Source organism: Felis catus, chromosome D1 (genome assembly GCF_018350175.1).
Source record: "Felis catus isolate Fca126 chromosome D1, F.catus_Fca126_mat1.0, whole genome shotgun sequence".
NCBI lineage: Eukaryota > Metazoa > Chordata > Mammalia > Carnivora > Felidae > Felis > Felis catus.
In genome coordinates, this window is record NC_058377.1 from 104,325,303 (window position 1) to 104,352,408 (window position 27,106).

General features: G+C 41.1%; 1 protein-coding gene across 1 annotated transcript; it reads right to left on the reverse strand.

The window, feature by feature from the left end:
• Nucleotides 1-1,138: 1,138 nt before the first annotated feature.
• Nucleotides 1,139-19,002, reverse strand: LOC102902189 (membrane-spanning 4-domains subfamily A member 3-like). Its single transcript, XM_045039356.1, has 6 exons — nt 18,831-19,002; nt 9,528-9,659; nt 8,693-8,749; nt 7,937-8,080; nt 4,268-4,369; nt 1,139-1,342 (listed from the first exon to the last, which is right to left on the reverse strand). Exons 1-6 carry the CDS (start codon nt 18,918-18,920, stop codon nt 1,223-1,225), a joined length of 645 nt encoding a protein of 214 aa, XP_044895291.1. The 5' UTR covers nt 18,921-19,002; the 3' UTR covers nt 1,139-1,222.
• Nucleotides 19,003-27,106: the final 8,104 nt, after the last annotated feature.

Genomic DNA, 27,106 nt, shown 5'->3' on the forward strand with positions numbered 1-27,106 from the left:
GTATGGAAGCATTGAGTCACTAAATTCTACACCTGAAACTAACATTACACTGTGTGTTAACTAACTGGAATTTAAATAAAATCTTAAAAAGAAAGAGTGAAAAGATGAGAAGGTTCTGAGGGTCTGATATAAACCATGGCGACTATAATTAATAATAGTGAATTATATACTTGAAATTTGGTAACAGAGTAGATCTTAAGCATTCACACACACACACACACACACACACACACACACACAGCAACTATGTGGAGTGATAGATGTATAGTTGACTTGATTGTGAAAATCATTTCACCATATATACGTATATCAAATCATCATATGTACACTTTAAAAATACTACAATTTTGTCAATTATACCTCAACAAAGCCAGGTTGGGGGGGAAGACTGAGAAGAAAAGGAACTTTGGGGTGCCTGGGTGGCTCAGTGGGTTAAGTGTCCAACTTCAGCTCAGGTCATGATCTCATGGTTTATGAGTTCGAGCCCCACTTCGGGCTCTGTGCTGACAACTCAGAGCCTGGATCCTGATTTGAATTCTGTGTCTCCCTCTCTCTCTGCCTTTCCCCCACTCACACTTTGTCTCTCTCTCTCCTTCAAAACTAAATAAACATTAAAAAAATTTTAAAAAGAGAAAAAGGAATTTTAAAAATTATATTGAGGAGGCTTTTGTAAGAGAGGCTTGTGTTCTGGCCTCTTTATCCCAAGAAAAATAATTACCATAAATGTTTGATCAAAACAATACGTTACTAGTCTTTTACATTTGAGAAGCTGCCTATGATATTGGTCATGGCTGTAATGTTTAGCCAGACTTATCTCCATGAAAAGAGAAAGAGAAATCCTTTATTGATTAGAAGCTCGATTGGTTAGAGATGATACCAACGATGGCCCGTGATGTAAACCTGTCTCTCACCTGTACTCAAGCCTCTACTGAATTGTAGCTAAACCCTTCAGTCTGTGTTGGTTTAATATGACTGTAATTGGCAGGGGTGGCTGTGACCTAATAGGTCACATGGAACATGCAGCTAATACGGTTAAGTTATGATAAGCACAGGTGTTTCAGGGATGAAATCTTATTACAGCATCATGGTCTATGCTGACTAATACAATAGTAGTCAACAAAGGAGGATCCAAAGAAGGTTTTGGCCTTATCTCGTTTTATTCTTCCAGTTTCCATCTCCATGACTGCAGGTAGCAGAAGCATACTCTCATATCGTACTTGTCTCAGGTGTTATAGTATAACAATGTGTCCTTCCTCTCAAGGTTTTGGTAGAAGGAAGGCTGATGCACCAAGCCTTGATAAGGACTTTCGGAAGCCGATTTCAGGAAAGATAATGCAGAAACCTGTGAATAAGCCAAAACATCATTCAGAATAGTTTCACCTAAATCCTCCGAGTTTTATTCCAGTCCTCTTCCTTAAGGTATACCCTGGACTCCAAAGGCTACCCCATGTTACTCTGAGCTGCCGTGATTTAATACATATTCCCCAGGGAGGGCACAGTAGAGGTCAAGGTCAGTCACCACCGACACTGCCGAGTTACCCAGCGTCAGGATGTGTGCGAACGCTTTTCAGCTTATTTCCCTACATCCGTAAGATTTGTAGGAGATGACGGAAAAAGAAAATCGACCGATATCCGGGGATGACACAAACTAGGGAGAGATAGGAGATCCTTGCCTTCCTTTTCTGTCTCTAATGTGGAAAAAGCAGCCTGGATATTTCTGGGAACCCTAAATATTTACGAAGGCCCAGAAAATTAATCTGCGCCTGTTTTATATATATATATATATATATATATATATATATATGTGTGTGTGTGTGTGTGTGTGTGTGATTTTTATGTCTGTCTATATATACATGTGTAAAGATTTCATGAGAGAATATATATAAGATTTTCTATATGTATGAGGGATGATCATTGTGTTTTCCAAAAATGTATTTGGTACTTTTTTAAAGACACTTGTATGGGGTTAAAGCTACATTTTCTCTTATTTCCTTAAAAAAATCATTTGCATTTATCTGAGCAAACGGCCACTGATTTGTGACTTTAATTTTAAGGCTGTTTTCATCTCAGTATGGCCAGATTCTAAGACCTGGCCAAGTGGATGTAAGAAAAATTACTGTGAACCGCTCTTGACTGGCACACTTAAAATACATGTGTGTGTACTTCTTTTCTTTTCCTGCTGGCTAGAATACACATACAAGGGATGGAACTGAGAGAGCGCTCATGGACACAGACCTGAAATTCACCACTAAAGAGAACAAGGCTGGGGGCGCCTGGGTGGCTCAGTCGGTTGGGCGTCCGACTACAGCTCAGGTCATGATCTCACCGTCCGAGCGTTCCAGCCCCACGTCCGGCTCTGTGTTGACAGCTCAGAGCCTGGAGCCTGCTTCGGATTCTGTGTCTCCCTCTCTCTCTGCCCCTCCCCACTCACACTCTGTCTTTCTCTCAAAAATAAGTAAACATTAAAAAAAAATTAAAAAAAAAAAAAGAGAACAAGGCTGTTCTACCATTCCTGATGGTTTAAAGATATTTTCTTTTCACAAGCTCAAAGGCCTACCTTGCAAAAACTTGGAACTATTTGGCATCTGAAACAATCCCCAGATCCCCTGCACCATCAGAACATGGGGTGCAAAAATCAAGCAACCCCCAAAGAGGGCAAACTAATAATAATAAAGGGCTATTTAATAAAGAGAAGAGGAGAAAGCCATATCCTTGTTTGGGCTTCTCAACTCCTGCCTAAGCGAATCATAATTCTTATAGATGGGTAACATTAAGGTTATCAATGACTTGTTTTTCAAAGTGGGGATTTGTGTGATTTTTAATCCTCCTAATCAGCTATTATTTTTGGCTCTGAGTGGAAGCGAGGGCAGATAACAAGACTTCTACTCAGTAGCTTCTTAAGTAACAAGTAAGCAGTTCCAGAATTATAGGGGAAAATGGCAAATCACTCAGAAATCCTGTACTTTGACCCAATTATAACAAATGCATGAGACTTTGGATTTTCCACCTTGATGATTTTCCAAAGTGAATGGGTGGTGCATTCACTTTGGGGGAGGGAAGCTGAATAGGGCGTTCGGGTGGTCAGCGAACAGAGCGTGATAAGAAATTGTTTGTCTACCAGTTTTCAGTATTATCTGCATCCTCAAATAGCACAACTCGGAGGTTTAAACTACACAAACAACTGCCCAGCTTGTGGCTAAATTATGCAACAGCTTTTGCAATTCGGTGTGGCCATATGGCAAAGATCCGGCTGATGAAGGAAGGCATCAGAGCAGCAACTTCTACAGGGAAAGAAAAGCCACACAACGAAGAAGCTAAAGCTATACCTCCAGATGTGGTCCGCTGACTTCTGAGCTGTTACAGGAAAGGAGAATAAAATTACAACTTTCAGGTACTTTGGAGGTAGTCTGAGTTTCTACAGCACAATACCACGACAGTATACGTTACCCCTTCGTGGGGTGATGTTCCTAATTATGCTTCGAATTATTCAAGCGGAGGACTTATTTTTGTATCTTTTCCATGCCACATGGTGCAGCCCACCAGTAGATGTTCTGTGTATGATACATACATGAATCAATGAACCAATAAGCTAACAAAAAAATGGAATTACTCAGTGTCAACATGGTTGAAAGTTTCTGATTGTCCTAGGCATTAATCAGTGTGCTGGAAAGTTAGCATATAAAGAGTGGTTCTCATGGGGCTCCTGGGTGTCTCAGTCGGTTAAGTGTCCAACTTTTGATCGTGGCTTAGGTTCATGGGTTCATGGGTTCTCACGGTTCATGGGTTCCGAGCCCCAAGTTGAGCTCTGCACTGACAGTGTGGAGCCTGCTTGGGATTCTCTCTCTCCCTACCCTGCTCTCTCTCTCTCGAAATAAATAAGTAAACTCTTTTAAAAAATTAAAAGGGGTACCTCAGTGGCTCAGTTGGTTGAGCGACCGACTTTGGCTCAGGTCATGATCTCATGGCTGGTGAGTTTGAGCCCCATGTCGGGCTCTGTGCTGACAGCTCAGAGCTTGAAGGTCTACTTCCGATTCTCAGCCTCTGCCTCTCTCTGCCCCCCACCCCCGACTGCTCACAATCTGTCTTTCTCTCTTTCTCAAAGATAATTAAACATTAAAACAATGAAAAAAAGAAACGAATGTTCTCAGAAATTCTACACCACCCATTTTGTCTTTGTTTCTCTAAAAAATTATGCAAATAATCATAGCCCACATCACTAAATAAAACAATCAGTTGCACCCTCGTTCTCTCAAGAACTGCTACTTACCCAGTCAATTCTCTTGCCATCCACATTGTAGGTGAGCATGGACAGAGCAAGTGTAATTAAAAATTGCAGACAGTTCAGGATCATCAGTATAACCACAAGACCCTGTTAAAGAGAATAAAATTCCGTTGCATTGGATTTTCCTCCCATGGCCCTATGAAAACCCATACCCTGGAGCTTCACCTCAGGCGCATTGTGGGGAGCACCTTAGCATTATATAAAATGGTGATACCAGGTTGAATCAGAATTTAAAAATATATGTGGTGCTTTTGACAAACTGGATTTCAGAAGAAAAAAGTCACTGTTCCTATGAATTTTAACACAACAGTGACTGCATTAAAAAAATAGCCTTGGTTACTTTCCTTTCCACAGTGATCACTTTACGTCGTTAATATTATAATATTGTTCATTCTCAGCTAGCAGAAAAGATGCAGTGTCTATAGGAGCAACTCTTTTCAATGGATTTGGGGATTCAAGGAGAAACGGATCCAATCCCCCTCCTGAACCTGGTCTCCTAACCAAAACCAGAAGTCTCCTAGAGGTTAAAGTTTCTTTTATAGTAATTCATCTGAAAGATGGTTGAAATTGTCTACAGGGCCAAGTTGGTACTGGTTCTCATAAATGATGTCAGTCCCTTTTAGCAGATGTGTGGTAATAGGTAATTGTGATGTTAAAAAAAACTTTTTTTAATGTTTATTTATTTCAGAAAGAGAGAGAGACAGAGAGCAAGCAGGGGAGGGGCAGACAGAGGGAGACACAGAATCCGAAGCAGGCTCCAGGCTCTGAGCTGTCAGCACACGGCCCGATGCGGGGCTTGAACCCACAAACTATGAGATCATGACCTGGGCTGAAGTTGGACACTTAACCAACTGAGCCACCCAGGTGCCCAGTAATTGTGATCTTAACCTGTGTTTTCTTAATGACTAGTGGCATCTTTCCAGGTGCTTATTTGCCGTCTGTGTATCTTTTTTTGAAGTGCCTACTCTACCTTTTTCCCATTTTTTTTCAACTTTTATATGGAAATAATGATGGGAAGTTACAGGCAGTTGCTAAGAGAGCACAAGGTGGTCCCATTTACCCTTATCCACTGTCTCCCTATGGTTATATCATATGTGTCTATGGTGCAATATTGAACCAGGACATTAACGTCGGAATAATGTGTGTGTGATTCCGTGAGATTTCATGACGTGCGTAGGTTTGTGTAACCACCACCACAGTTAAGACAGTATTATTCCATCTCCACAGAGATATCCCTCATGCTGCTCTCCCATAGCCACACATACTTCCTTTCCTTCCACCATCGCTAACCCCTGTTAACCACTGATCTGTTCTCTGTCTCTGTAATATCGTCATTCTGAGAATACTGTGTAAGTGGAATCATACAATTGGTGATATTTTGAGATTCGGTTTTTCACTCAGCATGATGCTCTTTAGATCCAGAGAAGCTGTTTTGTGAATCAATCATTCACTCCTTCTATTTGCTGAGTAGTATTCTGTTGTGTGTATGTATCATAGCTGAGTCATCATTTATCTGCGGTAGGACCCTTGGTTGTTACCAGTTTTTGTGTGTGACATAAAAAGCTTCTGTGAACAACCAAGCACAGGTTTTGTGTGGAATTCAGTTTTTATTTCTCTGAGACTAATGCCCAGGAGTGAGATTGCTGGGTTGCATGTTAAGTGTATCTTTAGTGTTTTAGGAAATTGACAAACTACTTTCCTGAGGGATATTTTCCAGAGTACCATTTTACATTCTCACCAGCAATGCAGAACCATCCCGTTTTTCTGCATCCTTGACAGCATTCTGTATTGCCACTATTTTTTAAATTATGCATATTGTGTTAGGTAGGTCGTCATACCTTGTAATGCTCTTAATTTATATTTACCTAAAGGGGGGCCTGGGTGGCTCAGTCGGTTAAGTGTCCGACTTCGGCTCGGGTAGTGATCTCACAGTTCGTGAGTTTGAGCCCCACATCGGGCTCTGTGCTGACAGCTCAGAGCCTGGAGCCTGCTTCGATCTTGTGTCTCCCTCTCTCTCTGCCACCTCCCCCACCCCAAACCCGACTTGCACTCTGTCTCTCTCTCTCTCTCAAAAAGAAATGAGCATTAAAAAACTAAAAAGAAAAAGACTTTCTTTCAATCATTGGTTTTGAGAAATTTCACTATGATGTGCCCTGATACAGTTGTTTTTTGTTTTCTTTTTTTTTTAATTTTTTTCAACGTTTTTTATTTATTTTTGGGACAGAGAGAGACAGAGCATGAATGGGGGAGGGTCAGAGAGACAGGGAGACACAGAATCGGAAACAGGCTCCGGGCTCCGAGCCATCAGCCCAGAGCCTGACGCGGGGCTCGAACTCACGGACCGCGAGATCGTGACCTGGCTGAAGTCGGACGCTTAACTGACTGCACCACCCAGGCGCCCCTGTTTTTTGTTTTCTTATGCTTTATTCATCTTCTTAGATTCTGTGAGTATACAAGTATTACCAAATTTTGGGAAAGATTCACCCAATTGATTCAAATATTTTTTTTCTGTCCTACATTTGCTTTCTGTGGGGACTCCAGTTACATGTCTCTTCAATAACTTGAAGTTATTTTGTTGGTCACTGATGCTCTTTTAATATTTTCACGTGTACTTTGTGCCTCTGTTTTTTACTTTGGATGGTTTTTAGTATTATTTCCTCAAGTTCGTTAGTATTTTATTTTCCTGAATGTTTAATTCTGTCATTAATCCTATCGGCCAGTTTTTCTTCTCAAACATGGTAGTTTTCTTCTCTAGAAGTTTGATGTGGGACTTTAAAACATATATCTTCCATGTCTGCAAGTAACTTGAAAGGATGGAGCGCAGAATAAAGTAACTCTTAAGGTCATTGTCTACTACTTCTAACATCTGTGTCTTTTCTGAGACTGTTTCAATTGATTCACCTTGTTATGGAACATATTATTTTGCTTCTTTGTATGTCTGGTCATTTTTTATTATGTGTGAGACATTGTAATGTTATCTTGTCAGTTACAAGATATTTTTACAGGCTGGCAGATGGAAACAGACTCTATACCTGGCCTTAGGTGAATGTTGGGTACTGTTCCCTCTAATCATTTGGGGTGATCCTTCCTCTGCCCTCAGGTATTTTTTCATGCACATGCACTGATAAGTACTGTAATTAATATTTAAAGGGACCTAGGTATAGATCTGGAATTATCTGTTTGCAGATCTCTCTTCTCAAGTGTGCTCTCCCACAAACTCGAGATGCCTTGGTTTCTCCTGACTCTCAGCTCCCTGCTCTCCTCAAATCAGAGAGTTTTCCTGGTTTTACCTGGATCCTAATTGTATACAGAATGCATATTTACTGTAGAAAATTTGTAGGAACATTAAAATATAAAGCAGACAATAGAAATCACCCCAATCACGGACCAAGAAGTAAATAACGTTGGTACGTTTGTTTGCAATTTTTCGTGAAGGTATCAAATTGGCATAAAGGAATTTTGGGTTCCCTGCCCTTGTTCGTATTGAATGCAAATATTTTGTCTCTTGTTAAAACGACATCGGACTTACCTAGAAATTATGGATCCATTCAAATGAAGGAACCTTTTTTAGCCTGGTGCCTATAATCTCTTATCTCCTGATCCTGGGCCTCATACGTAGGCAGGCTTTTCAGCATTCAGAAGAAAAATACTTACAGTTACAACTGATGTGACACCAAGACATAAATCTTCCACGTCACAGTCCATGAAGGTGGTTTTTACTAAGTTGTGTGAAAGAATGAGAATTCCGATACTCGAAACAACTGTGCTGAGAGTGTTAGCTCTCAGATTTCCTCTCAGCTGCAATACAGAAAAAGTTCATTCACCGAAAATATTCAGGACCCTTAACTTCTGATTTCTTACAGGCCTCCATAGACCTTTCCCAGGAGAGATATTCACAAATAATTCTTAATACCTCTTCGGGGTACTAATTAACTGTGTCGCAGTTAAATTAAATGGAAACCCACAATTGAGCAAAGGAAAGCTGGCAAGGCAGCTGACAGCGGAATAAAATATGCCACAGGAAAAAGCATCAGTTGTGAGCTTTTATTCTTTCCCTTCCCTGATATGGATGAGCCCAAATAAATGCCTACCCTGTTCAAGCCTAAAGGGATTCATTTCTCTATATCCACATTACTCATGGCCATAAAGTCTATGTCAAATTTTACTCATGGAGATTTGTGTTCTGAAAACCCAAGGGAATAGATCTTATCTAAACCTGAGGAGGCTTCTGATTGTATCCAGACCCAGAGTGATCAGATGAATTCGTGGAAAGAAAAGACATTTGTACTTGTCCTCAAATGTACTGGAAAACAAGGAACTTCTGGCTTATTGGGCCTTCTATAGGATAGCAGAGTGTTGCAAAGGCCACACACTATCTATAAATGAAATATGAATTAACGGATACATTACCAGAGCTTTGGTTTGCTTCTTTGCAGACAGAACTGTCATAGATCCAGAAACGATAAACTGCTCATGAGAGAGAAACGAGCTTATTAGCACTTCTTCCTGCACATTAACTGGCCATGTCTAAAGGGTCAATTACCCTTAGTGTGTATTTTCTTTTCCCATGAAAATCCCTTCACAACTTTGAGTAGGGCAGATTATTGAACTGCATACAGTGCGTGACTAAATTTTCATGGCTGCCTTCGCCTCCTTATGAAAATAATTGACAATCCTTATCTAAAGGTGAAAATCCTTGTCTAAAGCAAAGGGGATGAAATCAAAGGAATCCAGTGAATGTTTCCATGGAAGGTAGAGAAAAATTTAAAAAGAGAGCTAAATTTATCTTGAGTTTCAGAGAAGGGACTAAGTGCACTCATATCCCATGATTCTCATCTCAGTAGCTTTGGCCAGGAAAAAAGACAAGTTCAAAGGAATAGTTGTTCACTACATGACCATCATCTTCAACACTTCAATATTCTATGCATATTTGAAGAGAACTCTGTGGGTGAACCAGGAATTATCTAATAACCCAACCCAATACAGTCTCCTAAAGGAAACGAGTAGGATTTTACTGTATGGCTGTATGCTACCTAGAATTTAATGAATAATCACCAACCCATAGACCTTAAGGCTCCTATGACAATAGAAAGTCTACAATGGCTGAGATTAAATATTGAACCTTAGATCGGCAAGTTTGAAAACTCTGCAACCTTTGCAGGCGGCCAGTGCGCAATTTGATGGATGACTGAATGAAGAGTTAATTGGCTATCAGTTATTTTAGGTATAAGTCAGATGTACTCACAGGTAAAGCTGCCCATATCGGGAAGCCTATCTGAAATGAGAAGAAACCGGTGTTGGGTGTTGCGTAATGGAGAACTGAAATTCCAATTATCCCATAGACGATGAATTTCACACTAATCATAATCTGAGCCACCTGGATAAAAGACAGAATAGAATAAAATACAGACGTCGGCGAACATTCCAAGAGAGAAGATTTCTCTGTTCAAACACAGAGGCCACTCGTGGATTGGACCGTCAGACGTCACTAAGAAGAGCTCCTAAGTAGAGCTGGGTACCGTGGTATCTGCTCCCTGTACTGGCAACAGCTAAAATCACATCACTGTGACAGCTTGCCTGTCTCTTGCCTGGAGTCACCCCTACAGGCATACACCCTGGTGTCCTTCAAGGCCTCCTCCATGGGATTCCCAGCACTCTACTATCTCCCAAGCTACCCAACCCCTCCCACCCCCCACCCCCACCCAAGATTAAACAAAAACCTTCTAGTTTCTCTTCACTAAAACTTCCACCTGGCTGAGGCTCACCTACCCCCAGGAGTTTGAGATGTTCCTTCAGGAATCTCTGCAGCTTGTTTGGTGTGTGTCCTGAGGGGTCAGGTGTTACAGCCTTCGCTAACCGGACACCGTGGTTTTGATTTGAGGAAACATACACAGCTATCCCACTGGAAGCCACAATTTCTCTCATTCTGTGAAGAAACCAGCCGTTAACAGCATCAGATTCACTATTCACTGCTCACTAGGCACAGTACTCTGTGCTCTTCTGTGAGAAGTATTAGTAGGGAAGTAGACACTCGTGTTTCTGTTTCTGTAGACTTTACAGCTCTTAAAGGACTCTTAGGCCAAGTCATGTTTGTCTACGATTGTAGATCCCAATACCGTGCCCACAGCAGGCCCTTCGTAGCAACAGTAGGAAAAAGAAAGGAAAAAGAAAATGATGGAGGCTTACAAAAGTCACTTAACAGGTGTCTGGGAAATTTTCTAGGTTATAGAAATATGTCACTCTGTGCCTGGGTTTCAACACGAGTTCTATGTGGATTAGGTGGCAAGATGGCCCAGGAAGAACTGCTCCATGTTGTAGCATGGGCATTGCTTCCTTCTTTTTTTTTTTTTTTTTTTTTATGACCATGGAGAATCCCATTGTAAGAATATATTACATTTTGTCTATCTGTCCATCAGTTGATGGGCATTTTGGTTGCTTCCACTTTTGGGCTATTATGAAAAATCCTGCTGTAAACAACGATGTGAAAGTTTTGTGTGTACTTATGTTTTTAATTCTCTCGGGTGTAGACGTGGCGTAGAACGGCTGTGTCATCGGATAATTCTGTGTTTCACCATTTGAGGAACTGTCAAACTGTTTTCCGGGGTGGATCCACCATTTTCCATTCCTACCAGTAGTGTGTGACAGTCCCAGTTTCTCCACATCCTTGCCGACACTGGTTATTGACTGACCTTTTGGTTATAACCATTCTAGTGAATATGAACTGGGACCACATTGTGGCTTTGATTTGCATTTCCCTATGACTAATGATTTTGAGCATATTTTCCTGTGTTAATGGCATTTGCATATCTTCTTTGGAGAAATGTCTATTCCAATCCTTTGTATATTTAAAAATTGTGTCATTTTTCTTCTTAGTATTGAGTTTAAAAAGTTCCTTATTGGGGCACCTGGGTGGCTCAGTCGGTTAAGTGGCTAACTTCAGCTCAGGTCATGATGATCTCACAGTTTGTGAATTCGAGCCCCACATTGGGCTCTGTGCTGACAGCTCAGAGCCTGGAGCCTGCTTCGAATTCTGTCTCCCTCTCTCTCTGCTCCTCCCCTGCTTGTACTCTCTTTCTCTCTCAAAAATAAGCATTAAAAAATTTTTTTTAAATAAAATAAAATTAAAAGTTCCTTATTTTTTTTTACATACAAGTCCCTTATCTCACATATGATTTGCAAATACTTTTTTTCTCATTCTGTGGGTGACTTTTCACTCTCTTGATGGTCTCCTCTGAAGACCAGCATTACTTGTGATGAAGTCCACTTGATCTATTTCTCTTCTGTGTCTCACATTTTCAGTCTCATCTCTAAGAATCCATTGTTAAATCCAAGGTCATGAAGATCGAGACCTTCTAGAGAAAAAAATCTAAGAGATTTTCTCTAAGATTTTCTCTAAGAGTCTTGTAATTTTAGTTTGTAAATTTAGATTTTAATCCATTTTGGGTTAATTTGTGTTTATGGTATAAGCTAAGGGTCCGACATCATCATTTCGTACATGGATATCCAACAACGTTATTTGTTGGAAAGACCTTCTTCCCATACTGAATGATTTGGGAACTCTTGTCACAGATCAGTTGAGTATAAACAGACAGATGAACTTGTTTCCTGACTCTCAATTTTATTCTATTGATCTGTATATCTATCCTTATGCTGGTACCACCCTGTCCTGATTATTATTGCTTTGTATTGTTGCTCTGAAACTGAACGTGTGAGTCATCCACTTTGTTCTTTTACAAAAACATCTTGCTATTCTGGGTCCCTTGCCATTCCATATGAATTTTAGAATCAGTGTATCAAGTTTGTAAAAAGTAGCCGGCTAGGATTGTAAGAGAGAGAATACTGAATCTCTATAGGTCACTTGGTGCCTATTGCCTTTGTAAGAGCATTAAATATTCTAATCCATGAACACTGGATTTCTTTTCGTTTAGCTACACGTTATTTATTTGAATAATGTTTCTGTAGCGTTGAATTTTATGCTTCTTGTACGAAACGCATTCCTAAGTATTTTATTCTTTTGGATGTTTGTAAATAGTGTTGTCTTACTAATTTCATTTTCAGCTTGTTCATCGCAAGTGTATAGAATCACAGGGATTTTTGTATATTGATTTTGTATTCTGTACCTTCCTGAACTAGTTTATTAGTTCTAATGGATTTTGAGTGGAGTTCTTTGGATTTCCTACCTACACAACGATGTTATGTGCCAATACAGACAGTTTTGCTTCTTCCTTTCTCATTCATTCCTTTCCCTTCTCCAGCTCATTTGCTTCTTATTTTATTTCATTTTCTAATTGCTTAGCTAGAACTTCCAGCATAATGTTGACAACAGGAGTGGTGGCAACAGGCAACCTCGTCTTATCCCTACTCTTGGCAAGAAAGCTTCCAATCTTTCGCTGTTAAGTATTGTGTTGGCTGCGGGATTCTTAACCCAGTAAAGGGTTAAGAAAGCTCCCTTTTATTCCTAGTTGTTGAGTGTTTTTATAACGAAAGGGTATGAGATCTTGTCAAATGCTTTTTCTGCATCTGTTGAGATAATCATGTGAAGTTTTTCTTTTTGATGGCGCACTTTTCTAGGTGACGGTGCAGTACATTAATTGATTTTCAGACTTTAAATCTACCTCACATTCCTGGGATACATCCCATGTAGTCATGGTATATCATTCTTTTACAAAAAAATTTTTTTTAACGTTTATTTATTTCTGAGAGACAGAGAGAGTGCAAGCAGGGAAGGGGGCAGAGAGAGAGGGAGACACAGAATCTGAAGCAGGCTCCAGGCTCTGAGCCGTCAGCACAGAGCCCCCAACATGGGGCTAAAGTCATGAAATCGTGACCTGAGCCAAAGTCAGATGCTCAACCGACTGAACCACCCAGGCGACCTTATCATTCTTTTATATATTTCAGGATTCAGTTTGCTAGTGATTTGTTGAGGATTTTTGCATCTAGATACCTAAGAGATATTAGTCTGTAGCTTTCCTTTATGGTAATATAGTTTCTTGTCTGGCTATCAGGGGAAGACGGGGCATATAGAATGAATTTGTAGGTGTTCCCTCCTCTTCTACTTTTTTGGAAGAGTTTATGAAAATTCGGTAGTAACTCTTCTTTAAATGCTTGGTAGAATTCACCCATGAGGCCATCTGGGCCTGGGATTTTTCTCTGTGGGCAATTACTTTTATTAAGAAGCCAATCAGTGTCTTTACTCTTTAGGGGTACTCAGATTGCTTTTTCTTGAGTCTTTTCAGTAGTTTGTGTCTTTTAGAAATTCATCCATTTAAGCTAAGAAATCTAATTCATTTACATATAATTGCTTATAGTATACAGTTATAATCCTTATTTCTGTAGGATCAGTAGCAATGTTCCCTCTGTCCTTTCTAATTTTTAAGACTTCTATCTGTTTTTCTCGTTCAATGTGGCTAAAGATATGTCAATTTTGCTGGTCTTTTCAAAGAGCCAGCTTTTAGTTTCATTGCTTTTTTTGTATTTATTTTTGTTCTGTATTTCATTAATTTCTGCTCTGATATTTCTGCTTGCTTCAAAAAAAATTTTTTTAATGTTTATTTTATTTTTGAGAGAAAGAGCATGAGCAGGGGAGGGGCAGAGAGAGAGGGACACACAGAATCCAAAGCAGGCTCCAGGCTCTGAGCTGTCAGCACAGAGCCTGACATGGGGCTTGAACCCACAAACCATGAGATGATGACCTGAGCTGAAGTCAGACACTTAACTGACTGAGCCACCTGGGTGTCCCCTGCTTGCTTTAAGTGTAATATTATTATTATTTTTTAATCTCCAGTGTCTTAAGGTGAAGTATTAGGTTATTGATTTTGAGATAGTTCCTCTTTTTTTTTTAATTTTTTTTTTTAATGTTTATGTACTCGAGAGAGAGAGAGAGAGAGAGAGAGAGCATGAGCAGGGGAGGGGCAGAGAGAGAGAGAGAGAGAGAGACACAGAATCCAAAGCAGGCTCCAGGCTCTGAGCTGTCAGCACAGAGCCCGATGTGAGGCTTGAACTCACAAACCCCGAGATCACGACCTGAGCCCAAGTCACACGCTTAACCCACGGAGCCACCCAGGAGCCCCAAGATTGTTCCTCTTTTTTAAATAGGTATTTTCAGGTACCAATTTCCCTCTGAACACTGCTTTAGCTGCATTTCATAAGTATATGTCATTTATCATGAATGCATTTCCTAATCTCTGTTTTGCTTTCTCCCTCACCCCCTGCTTTTTAGGAGTGTGTTACTTAGTGTGTGTGTGTGTGTGTGTGTGTGTGTGTGTGTGAGTTTCTCGAATTCCTTTCTATTACTAACCATTAACTTCATTCCTGTATGGTCAGAAAACATACTCTGTATTATTTCTATGCTTGTAAATATATTGAGGTTTGCTCTATGGCCTAGTTGATAGTCTATTATGGAGACTAATCTATGTTCACTAGAGAAGAAAGCCTTTCTGTTGTTGGATGGAATGTTCTCCATAAGTCTATCAGGTCTGGTTGGTGTATAGCTTGTTCAAGCCTCCTATATCAGTGTTGACCTTTTGCCTAACTGTTTGATCCATTATTGGATTGAGGCATTGAGTGTCTAACAGTGATTGTTGAGTTATCTATTTCTCCCTCAACGTCTGGTTTTGCTACCGATAACACCATAACTTGGTGTTCCGTTGTTAGCTGCATACGTGTTTGTAATTGTGTCTTCCTGGTGAAACTGACCCCTTTAGCGTTATAAAAAGCCTCTCTTTATGCTAATGTGTTTCTGCTTCTTTGCATGTCTTGTAATTTTTGGCTAGAGAATGGACATTTTAGGTAATATACTGTAGCATTTCTGGGAATTGTACCCCTCCTTGGCTTGCTATTTTTTTTTTTCAACGTTTATTTATTTTTGGGACAGAGAGAGACAGAGCACGAACGGGGAAGGGGCAGAGAGAGAGGGAGACACAGAATCGGAAACAAGCTCCAGGCTCTGAGCCATCAGCCCAGAGCCTGACGCGGGGCTCGAACTCACGGACAGCGAGATCGTGACCTGGCTGAAGTCGGACGCTTAACCGACTGCGCCACCCAGGCACCCCATGGCTTGCTATTTTTATTTCTTTGTTTACATTTATATTCCCTGGCAGGACTATTTTAGTAAGCTTATTTCTCCCCACGCAGTATGAAGCCTCTGATGTTTCTTTCCAGGGAACAGAGCCGTGGGTGTGCCCGCAGTCACCCTGGGATGACCTTGGTTTTCTCAGAGCTTGCTTTGACTGTTTCTTTCCCTGCCCTCAAGCAGTGATTAATCTCCACTAATTGTAGGCTGACTGCTCTACTCTTTTCAACAGTGCCCTTTCAGGGCATTTTGAATGACTCCACAAAGGTATGCAATCAAAATCAAGCTCCCTTAAAATCTTTTTAATGTTTATTTATTTTTGACAGAGAGAGAGAGAGAGAGAGAGAGAGCATGAGTGGGGGAGAGGCAGAGAGAGAGAGGCAGACACAGAATCCAAAGCAGGCTCCAGGCTCCGAGCTGTCAGCACAGAGCCCGATGCAGGACTCGAACTCACAAACTGTGAGATCATGACCTGAGTCACAGTTGGATGCTTAACTGACTGAGCCACCCAGGTGACCACCCCCCCCCCCCACCACACACACACATCAAGCTCTTTAAAGAGGTAGTTCTAGATGCTCTACATCACTCATCATCAGGGAAATACAAATCAAAACCACAATGAGATACCACCTCACACCTGTCAGAATGCCTAAATTAACAGCTCAGGAAACTACAGGTATTGGCCAGGGTGCGGAGAGAGGGAAACGTTTTCGCACTGTTGGTGGGAATGCAAACTGGTGCAGCCACTCTGGAGAACAGTATGGAGGTTTCTCAGAAAAATGAAAATAGAACTACCCTATGACCCAAAGGATACAAAAATGCTGATTTGAGGGGGCATATGCACCCCAATGTTTATAAGCAGCACTATCAACAATATTATGGAAGTGTTATGTCATGGAAAGAACCCAAATGTCTATTGACTGACAAATGGGTAAAGAAGATGTGGTATATATATATATATATATATATATATATATATATGGGAATATTACTCGTTGATCAAAGACAATGAAATCTTGCCATTTGCAACAACATGGATGGAACTAGAGTGTATTATGCTAAGCCAAATCAGTCAGATAGAGATTAATACCATATGATTTCACTTACACGTGGAATTTAAGAAATGAAACAGATGAACATAGGAAAAGGGAAGGCAAAACAAAAACAGAGAGGGAGGCAAACCTTAAGAGGCTCTTAAAGACAGAGAACAAACTGAGGGTTGCTGGAGGGGAGGTGGGTGAGGGGATGGGCTAAATGGGTGATGGGCATTAAGGAAGGCACTTGTCGGGATGGACATTGGGTGTTATAGGTAAGTGATGAGTCACTAAATTCTACTCCTGAAACCATTATTACACTACAGGTTAACTAAATTTAAAAATACGAAAGAAAAGAGTTCCAAGTCAGTAATTGAAACTTGTTCTGGCCCCAGGCAGGCCTTATTCCATTTTCCCCGGTGAAGCTTGCCAGTGTATGATTTAGCATATATCTCCAGTTAATCTACTGATGTGTTTTCAATTGCCTTTCATTACCATCTACACTGTTTTTGAGAGAACATTTAGGCTTCACCTTCACACTCTATTTCAAATAAAGTTGCTTCCTCTACTAGGTATTTATCCAAGGGATACAGGGGTGCTGTTTCGAAGGGGCACATGCACCCCCATGTTTATAGCAGCACTATCAACAATAGCCAAAGTATGGAAAGAGCCCAAATGCCCATCGACGGATGAATGGATAAAGATGTGGGATAGCTATACAATGGAGTATTACTCGGCAATCAAAAAGAATGAAATCTTGCCGTTTGCAACTACGCGGATGGAACTAGAGGGTATGATGCTGACCGAAATTAGTCAGAGAAAGACAAAGATCATCTGACTTCACTCATATGAGGAATTTAAGAGACAAAACATGAACATGAGGGAAGGGAAGCAAAAAGGATATGAAAACAGGGAGGGGGACAAGACACAAGAGACTCTTAAATATACAGAACAAAGAGAGGATTACTGGAGGGGTGGTGGGAGGGGGAGGGGCTAAATGGGTCAGGGGTACTAAGGAATCTACTTCTGAAATCATCGTTGTACCACATGCTAAGTTGGATGTAAGTTAAACAATAAATTAATTAAAAAAAGAAAAATGAAAATAGAAAAAAAAACGAATTTGCTTCCTTTGGGGAGTGATTTGGAGACCTCTGTTCCATGGTCTACTACTCCCTACCCCCAGGCAAAAACAAACAAAAGTAAATCATAGCTCTAGTGCTGGGGTATAGGAATAATGACATACTTCTCTATGAATGACACCACTACTTTAGGAGCCACGTGCTCAGTGGGGTAGGGTAACAGACCCAGGTCCCCTCAGCTTGCCTCTCACAGTATGGAACCCAACTCATGCGTTGGAGTGGGGCAGTCAGGACCCAGTATTCTCAGCCATGCTGTGCCCAAGGAAGAGCCTTCATCCTCAAGCAGGGGGTCGAGAAGAAAAGAAGGAGCCTCACGTCTCAGGCACACTCACCTGGAGCTTAGCCTGGCAACAGGTAGTGGGGGGCAGGCTGCCAAATGTCGAGGTCCTGCCCCCGGTCAGGAAGATGGCCGTCTGAGTGGGAGCTGGGAGGGGTCACAGAGGGAGCGAGTCTAGATTCAACTACCACAGATTCTTGCTTTCTGTCCCTGTGTTTTCGTTGATTTGTCTTCAGTAAATAGTATTCACTTGCTCTCTGACCATGTGTAGACACATTAAATGCTTCTTAAGAATTTTTACCAGTTTGCCTGAGGAGAGCTCTGTAAACCTCCTCACACTTCCTGCTGGAAGGAGAACCCCTAAACCACTTTTTAAGTACGATTTTACCTCGTTTTTGTGTTTTATTGGTCTTGTGTTTCTACCGTGGCAATGTTTGTGAAACACTACCAACGCGCCACCCAGCGTCCCTATCTTGTCCATTCTGTACCCCACAGTAATTAAACTAATATTAAAGGGTTCAGAGGCTAGTTTTGCCCCCTCTTTCCCCCTGCGTGGGAAAGGATGCTCACATGATCCAAACACGAATTCTCCTCGATTTGAGGTCCAAAAATATGTTACTGGAGGTATCCCACCGTCTTCTGTACACAATTATGCAAAGCCTAGTTCCTACTCGATGAAAGAAACACTTTCCCCTAACCACCTTTATTACAAACAACACTCCTGCATGGGTCGCCTGGGAAACACAACCAGAGGAAAGCTTATTAACCATAAAGGCAGTTCCCTCAGGAAAGCGTAAGTGAGGATACAGGGAAGGGAGGCAGGACAGTAGGGAGACAAAACACCACGTAGCCCCTCTCAGAGCTGCCATTTTCCCAGGGAAGCAGACGCCTTGCACCAGAGCCCCACCCCTGCCCGGGCTCTGTTTGTCTCCAGAGTCAGGGTCCTGTCTCCACATCCCAGAATTTACCCAAGAAGCCCCTCAGGTGCCCTTCAGAATCGTGAAGAAGAGTGAAGAGCGGTGCATACCTGGTGTGTTCCAGAACACAGAGGTGGGGGCCTGGCGTCTCCTGAGGTGTTGGCTTCTCTTCCGTGTCTGGCACAGACTGAGTGAGTCATCACGTGGGGGCTCAGATCTCCCCTCTGATCTCTGTGAGGCTCCTCGTTGGCTGTGTTCCCACATCCAGTACTCTCCAGATAAGTGGCTGTGATGTGCTGATACTTCTCAAAGTTCACTGCTCAGAATTAGGAGCATTCTAGCCTGTTCCTTTACTTGCCACCCCTCAGATTCCACGTTCTTCCAGTCTGCTGACTAAAAACTCTATTCATTGCCCCATCATCAATAAGTTAAAATGAGTCCTTCATCGGCAACCTCAGCCTCAAGTCCATGCCTCATCTGGAGCATCTCCTCAGACACACCTTTGAAGGAGCATTGCCAGTAGTTGTCAGGCTGGTACCACGTCTCCTTTCTCTTGTTCAGAAGGAACTGACAGAAATAAATGTGGGCAGATGGGATTTTAGAGACTTGGTGAAACAGGTTTTGTGCTGAGAACTTTAGGAACATCATCTCCTCAAATCCCTCCAGGAAGACACTGAAGGGCAGTTGACTCTTCAACAGGTTTGAACTGTGGGGGTCCAGTTGTACACAGATTTTATTTTTATTTTTTTAATTATTTTTAAAAATATAATTTATTGTCAAATTGGCTTGCGTACAACACCCAGTGCTCATCCCAACAAGTGCCCTCCTCAATGCCCATCACCTATTTTCCTCTCTCCTCCACCCCGCCTCCCACCATCAACCCTCAGTTTGGTGTCTGTATTTAAGAGTCTCTGATGGTTTGCCTCTCTCCCTCTCTGTTTGTAACTATTTTTTTCTCCTTCTCTTCCCCCACAGTCTTCCGTTAAGTTTCTCAAGATCCACATATGAGCGAAAACATATGATATCTGTCCTTCTCTGACTGACTTATTTCACTTGGCATAATACCTTCCAGTTCCATCCACGTTGTTGCAAATGGCATGATTTCATTCTTTGTCATTGCCAAGTAGTATTCCATCGTATATATAAACCACATCTTCTTTATCCATTTGTCAGTTGATGGACATTTAGGTTCTTTCCACAATTTGGCTATTGTTGAAAGTGCTCCTATAAACATTGGGGTACATGTGGCCCTATGCATCAGCCTTCCTGTATCCCTTGGATAAATTCCTAGTAGTGCTATTGCTGGGTCATAGGGTAGGTCTATTTTTAATTTTTTGAGGAACCTCCACACTGTTTTCCAGAGCAGCTGCACCAGTTTGCATTCCCACCAAGAGTGCACGGGGGTTCCCGTTTCTCCACATCCTCGCCAGCACACAGATTTGTTTTTTTACAAATACAGTACAGTACTAAAAATTCATTTTCTGTTCTTTATGACTTTCTGAACATTTTCTTCTCTTGAGCTGACTTTACTGTAAGAATATCAGATATAATACAAATAAGATACAAAATATGTGGTAACTGTTTATGTTATCAGTAGGGCTTCTGGTCAACTGTAGGCTATTAGTAGTTAAATTTGGGGGGAATCAAAAGTTATACTTGGATTTTTTACTGTGTGGGGGCTAGATGCCCCTAACTTCTGTGTGGTCCAAGGGTCAACTATATTATTTTCCTTATTCTTGAGAATGCTGGCAAGAGAAAAGTGGTTTCCCTTTTCAGAGCACAGAGTTACTAATGATTGGTCTTTGGGCTCAACTCAATCAGTTTCTATGATCTTTTTTTATTTTTTAAAACTAACCATGAGTTACATCTTCTCTTCCTTCCTTCCTTCCTTCCTTCCTTCCTTCCTTCTCTCCTTCCTTCCTTCTTTCTCTCCTTCCTTCCACCCATCATTCTCTCCTCCTCCTTCTTTTCTCCACCCCCTCTCATTTTTTGCATGCATAGGAATTTTTAGTTTAGAACTGGACATCATAGTTTTCTGTATTCTGTATTCTGTGCTGTTCTCAAGACTGCTGGCTTCTGGGGGTAGGTAACAACACAATGATAAGGATTGAAAGGTTGGACACCGTCTTTTCTGTAATATGCAGAAGCTTATATTTATTCTCTCCATTTCCCCCTGGCTACCGTAAGGGTCTTTTCTCCATACTCCAGTGGTCAACCAACCACTTGGAAAGGGAGTATAAATTCAGCTAAAGCTGCATGAAGCTTGAAAAATTCACCCAACAGAAGAATCCTCAATATAACAATCCTTACCAGAAGCAGTTCTGCCTTTCAATGATAGGCACCCTTTCAATATTGCCTTAGATCTTCTGATAACATGTTTATTTTTGAAGGAATACTCATTAGGTATAGTCCCCTCAGCACTTCATAAATTCCCATTTTTTTTTTCCTTGCCTAGTGTGTATTTTCTAACGTGAAATTTGTTACCATCCATCTCTTTGTTTGTTTGTACACATCCCCCCCCCCTCTGGCAACTCTAGAGATATTCTGATTTTTGGTTTTCAAAAAATTAATTAGCATATGCCTTAAAAGGGTCATCTTTTCATTTATCTTCCTTAGGATATCTTGCATTGAGTCATTGGGCCCCTGATTTCCACCAAATTTACAAAGTTTTCTGCCATAGTTTTTTCAGTGTTTTTCTGTTCTTTGCCCTCATTCTGTCTTCTTCTTTTTTAAAAAATATTTTTAATGTTTATTTGTTTATTTATTTAATATGAAATTTATTGTCAGATTGGTTTCCATACAACACCCAGTGCTCATCCCAACAGGTGCCCTCTTCAATGCCCATCACCCACCCTCCCCTCCCTCCCACCCCCCATCAACCCTCAGTTTGTTCTCAGTTTTTAAGAGTCTCTTATGGTTTGGCTCCCTCCCTCTCTAACCTTTTTTTTTTTTTTCCTTCCCCTCCCCCTTGGTCTTCTGTTAAGTTTCTCAGGATCCACAGAGTGAAAACATATGGTATCTGTCTTTCTCTGTATGACTTATTTCACTTAGCATAATACCCTCCAGTTCCATCCACATTGCTACAAAAGGCCATATTTCATTCTTTCTCATTGCCATGTAGTATTTCATTGTGCATATAAACCACAATTTCTTTATCCATTCATCAGTTGATGGACATTTAGGCTCTTTCCGTAATTTGGCTATTGTTGAAAGTGCTGCTATAAACATTGGGGTACAAGTGCCCCTATGCATCAGCACTCCTGTATCCCTTGGGAAAATTCCTAGCAGTGCTATTTCTGGGTAATAGGGTAGATCTATTTTTAATTTTTTGAGGAAACTCCACACTGTTTTCCAGAGTGGCTGCACCAGTTTGCATTCCCACCAACAGTGCACGGGGGTTCCCGTTTCTCCACATCCTCACCAGCATCTATAGTCTCCTGATTTGTTCATTTTAGCCACTCTGACTGGCATGAGGTGATATCTCAGTGTGGTTTTGATTTGTATTTCCCTGATGAGGACAGACACATAGACCAGTGGAATAGAATAGAGACTCCAGAATTAGATCCACAAAAGTATGGCCAACCTATCTTTGACAAAGCAGGAAAGAATATCCAATGGAAAAAAGACAGTCTCTTTAACAAATGGTGCTGGGAGAACTGGACAGCAACATGCAGAAGGATGAAACTAGACCACTTTCTTACACCATTCACAAAAATAAACTCAAAATGGATAAAGGACCTGAATGTGAGACAGGAAACCATCAAAACCTTAGAGGAGAAAGCAGGAAAAAACCTCTCTGACTCAGCCACAGCAATTTCTTACTTGACACATCTCCAAAGGCAAGGGAATTAAAAGCAAAAATGAACTATTGGGACCTCATGAAGATAAAAAGCTTCTGCACTGCAAAGGAAACAATCAACAAAACTAAAACCGATGGAATGGGAAAAGATATTTGCAAATGACATATCGGACAAAGGGCTAGTATCCAAAATCTATAAAGGGCTCACCAAACTCCACACCTGAGAAACAATCCAGTGAAGAAATGGGCAGAAAACATGAATAGACACTTCTCTAAAGAAGACATCCAGATAGCCAACAGGCCTCATTCTTCTTCTTACGTGACTCCGTTTACACATGTGTTAAATTTCTTGGTGTTCTCCTACAAATTACTGTAGTGCTGATTATTTTAAGGCATTGTCTCTTTATGCTTCAGTTTGTATATTGTCTGTTTTTATGCCATCACGTTCACTGACCTTTTCCTCTGCTATATGTAATCTGCTCTTAACCCCATCCAGGGAAATTCGCATTTCAGAGAGTGTATGCTTTATCTCTCAAGGTTTCATTTCTTAAAAAATATATATTTCATTTCAATATACCTTATAGTCATGCTTATGTTAATCTTTGAGGATATTTATACTATTTATAATAGCTATTTGAAGACTTTGTCACGTAATTGCATTAACTCTTTCATTTATGGGTCTATTCCAGTTCATTGTTTTCCTGGCTGTAGGTCACAATTTCCATCTTAGTGTTAGGTCTGGAAAATTTGAATTTTTGTGTGGATAGTGCATATTGTGCATGCTACTTGGAGTGACTGTATTTTGTTTCTTCTTTTATGTAATGCTGGTCTTCATTGCCTTGGGCACTTCTCTTATGTACAGATCAGTTTGATGTTTTCACAGTTTGTGTTTATACTTTGTTAGTACGGGTCCTAAGTAGCCTTATCCTGGCAAACTTTATCCCTTTTACTCACATGATCTTTTTGTGGTCTCTGCTGAATGTGCTGAGTAATTACCAAGGACTCTCCACGCCAGCCCGAGCATCCTTCCCCATTAGGCAAACTCTGGGAATCACTGGGCTTACTGGGCTCAACTTCTCCTTTGTCCAGGTGTGTGGAGTTTTGCCCTGTACCTCGTGATTTACTGTAAAGCAGACTCAGGGACTCCTAAGCAGATTTGCAGGGTGCGTTTTCCACCCAGCCTCCTGTTCCGAACTCCCTCTGCAATTTCTAAATCACACAAGCCTCCCTGAACTAAGGTCTCTGTCTTTTCAAATCAATAAAACAACTATGCCCTCATTTGATCTTGCTTTCTTCTCTGGGAGTTGGACTATTCCTCCGGGCAGAGATCCTGAATGTAGGGCTCATCGGGTTTGTTTTCATCCCCTCAGAAATGAAATCCCTGTGCTCCCTCCGTTACAGTTTCTGGAAATCTTTCATAGATTTCATAGAAATCCTTTCATAGATTCACCCATTTTTCTATTTTTTTCTATGAGGAGAGCAGTTCAGGTCTTTACCAGGGCTGGTTGCATGTTGGTTTTACTTCTTATTTTCCAGTGAGGTAGAGTATCTATTTTTCATGTGTTTATTGGACACTTAAACTTTCGGTAGTGTCTATTGAAGTGTCATCTGTTTTTCCCATTGTTTTGTCTCCTTGGCTTACTGATTTGTAGGAGGTGCTGATGCATGTGGAAATAAGCCTTTTATTGATTATACTTGTGGCAGATACCTTCTGTCATACAGTAGATAGCTTTTTACATAACTTCATGATATCTTTGATGAAGAACTTTGTATCTAATCCAGGCAATTCACAATGATACTGTGGTACCATCTAATTCCCAGAACTACTCTAAAAATACTTTCCTTTATAGCGAAATGAACTGGTAAGGAATCATATACCCATTTAGTTCCCTATCTCTTTGGTCCCCTTAGTCTAGAAGAGTTTTGTATTTTCTTTGCTATGATTTTGAATGGTTTTGGAGATTCCAAGCTAGCTGTTTTATAGAATGTTTCTTAGTGTGGACTTGTCCGGTGCTTCACCATGATAGAATGAGTGTATGCATTTGGGGCGGGGATATTACAGAAGGGTGGTGGGGTTTTCCTATTCCATCTTTTGGGTGGTGCGTGATTTTGATTCGTCACTTTACTGATGATGCTCTGATATTTCCCTTAATGATTACTTCAATACATACCTTGATGATATTACCATGGGACAGTAAATTTTACTTACTTATGTATTTATTTATTTAGAACATGTGAGCGGGGGAATGGGGTAGAGGGAGAAAGAATCTCAAGCAAACTCTACCCCAAGCACAGTGCCCTACATAGGACTCGATCCCACAACTGTGAGATCATGACCTGAGTCAAGATGAAGAGTTGGACACTTAACCAACTGAGCCACCTAGGCGCCCCTACTTCAAAAGGTAGTATGCAACCTTTTACAAGTGGGTAATTTCAAATGTTATGACAGCTAATCTTCTGCAGAGATTCAGATGGGGAAAACAGGTCGGTTTGGCAGGCCTACCTAAAAACAGCAAATGTTCATGCCAAATTGAATATACCTTCTGGAGCAATAGCAATTTCCCACATCTAAAAATCTTTTGGGGCTCTATGCACATAGTCACCGGCAAGAAATCTGAATTTGAGTGGCTTCTTGATCAGAAGAGCCATTAAAATATTTATAGAGAGCAATCGTGTAGACATTCCTCCCCTGTCCTTATGATCCAACTGCTGGGATAATACTGGAGATATATCTGCAACCCGAACACGGAGTGGGACCTTGAGAAAAAATCAAACAGGTCTACCCAGAGAAGGCGTTCTGAGTTTGGGTCTCAAAAACTGCCTGAGGCAGGGTCACCTGGGTGACTTAGTCAATGAAGGGTCTGACTCTTGGTTTTGGCTCGGGTCATGATCTCACAGTTCATGGGTTCAAGCCCCACATCGGGCTTTGTGCTGACAGTGCAGAGTCTGCTTGGGATTCTCTCTCCCCTCTCTCTCTGCCCCTACCGTACTCATGCACTCTCTCCTTCTCTCTCAAAAAGAAATAAACAGTAAATTTTTTTTTAAATTAAAAAATCTGCCCGAGGCAATTTCTTTTTGGAATCCATTTGAGAGACAGCTGGTTTGTCACTGAGTTGACTACAGCTGCTTCTGCAAGGAAAGGGGAGAAATATTTGGTGATTTCGGACAGACCTTCCGGGAGGAAGCGGCACAGAAAGACTCATTCATCGTGTGTGATGGTATCTTCAAGGGCACAGTGCGATCTGGTTGCTTCATAAAATAGGGAAGGGAGGAGCCCTCTGAGAACCTCCTAGTCCCACTGCTGGGATCTGAATCCTAATATTCTCTCCTGCTGAAGGTGAAAAAGGTCCCAGAGTTTACTGATGGGAATTCCTGGGTTAATGACTACATTGCTATCTGGAAGGCAATAAAAATCTAGATGGAGTGAGACAGAGTAACTCAGAGTTGATAGCAATTTATTTAGTGTGGAAGAAGAGTCTGACTCACAGGAGGGTAAGATTAACACATACATGCGTGTTGTGGAGGTGATGTTAGGCAACAGGCTTTCTAGATGATCAGGAGTATTGGCCCTAGATAACCAAACAAGAAGGGTCATCACCATGTGACGTACTCTGTTATCGAAATCTACATAGAAATTTAGAGGAAGAATTAATTTGGCTCCTCTTGGTGTCTCCCAAAGAAAAGAGAACAGAACAACAATAAAAGCACCTGCGGGCTCAGGAGATGAGAATATGGGGGTTGACGCCTTAGCTGATGCTTCGATTCAGGAAATGAAAAGGCATATGGGTGCTCAGCCATGGGCCAACAGCCAGAGAGGTAATACATTCCCTTTAGTGTCATGGAAAGGCAAGTGCACGGAGTTAGAAGACCCCTCCTAGTAGTCTCTGAGAGCGAAGAATGGGTATTAACTAGGACTGACACTTATTCTATTCTTGACTTCCCTGTCTTGTAAAAGAAACAACCTGAAAAAGTAGAACCATGAGTGGGAACAACGAATTCTTGGTCACTTTGGATCCTGTGGGTATACTGATGCTGGCCAGGTACATATTTTAATGCTACCTACGAAAAATGATTGGCAACATGGTTCAATGTTACGCTGACCAACTGTGCTCATTATCCTCAGAGCAGTGTTGTCTTGTGAAATTTGAATGAACAGTTGAAACATCTGTTATGCAAAATGTTTTCTTTCTCTTCTACTTTTGTGGACAGGTTTTCATGGTTGGGAGAAGATCTTGTTTTCAATTATATTTCCCCAACAGGAGTAACCCTCCTGATATCATGCCCTCCTGGTAACAGCAGGAAAGATAAGAACAGAGACAGAGACAAATGACAGGTCATTGCCAGCCATGTTTTCTCTCTCAGGTGCATTGGTGTTCCTTATCTGTAGATTCTTCTCCAGAAGAATAATTGGGGGTTTTGAGAAGATTGCAAGGAAGTATGTTTTTGTTTTTTTTTAAATATATTTTTTAATGTTAATTCATTTATTTTTGAAGGAGAGAGTGTGAGTGGGGGAGGGACAGAGAGAGACACACAGAATCTGAAGCAGGTTCTAGGCTCTGGGTTGTCAACACAGAGCCCGATGTGAGG

What these genes read in the sequence shown, in the direction of transcription:
- LOC102902189 (XM_045039356.1), bottom strand. Translation starts at nt 18,920, where the DNA reads ATGACTCACTCAGTCTGTGCCAGACACGGAAGAGAAGCCAACACCTCA. An exon ending in GTGTCACATCAGTTGTAACT is followed by an intron (nt 4,370 to 7,936) that starts GTAAGTATTTTT and finishes TCTCTTTAACAG; the next exon opens with GGTCTTGTGGTTATACTGAT. An exon ending in ATGGCAAGAGAATTGACTGG is followed by an intron (nt 1,343 to 4,267) that starts GTAAGTAGCAGT and finishes GCTTATTCACAG; the next exon opens with GTTTCTGCATTATCTTTCCT.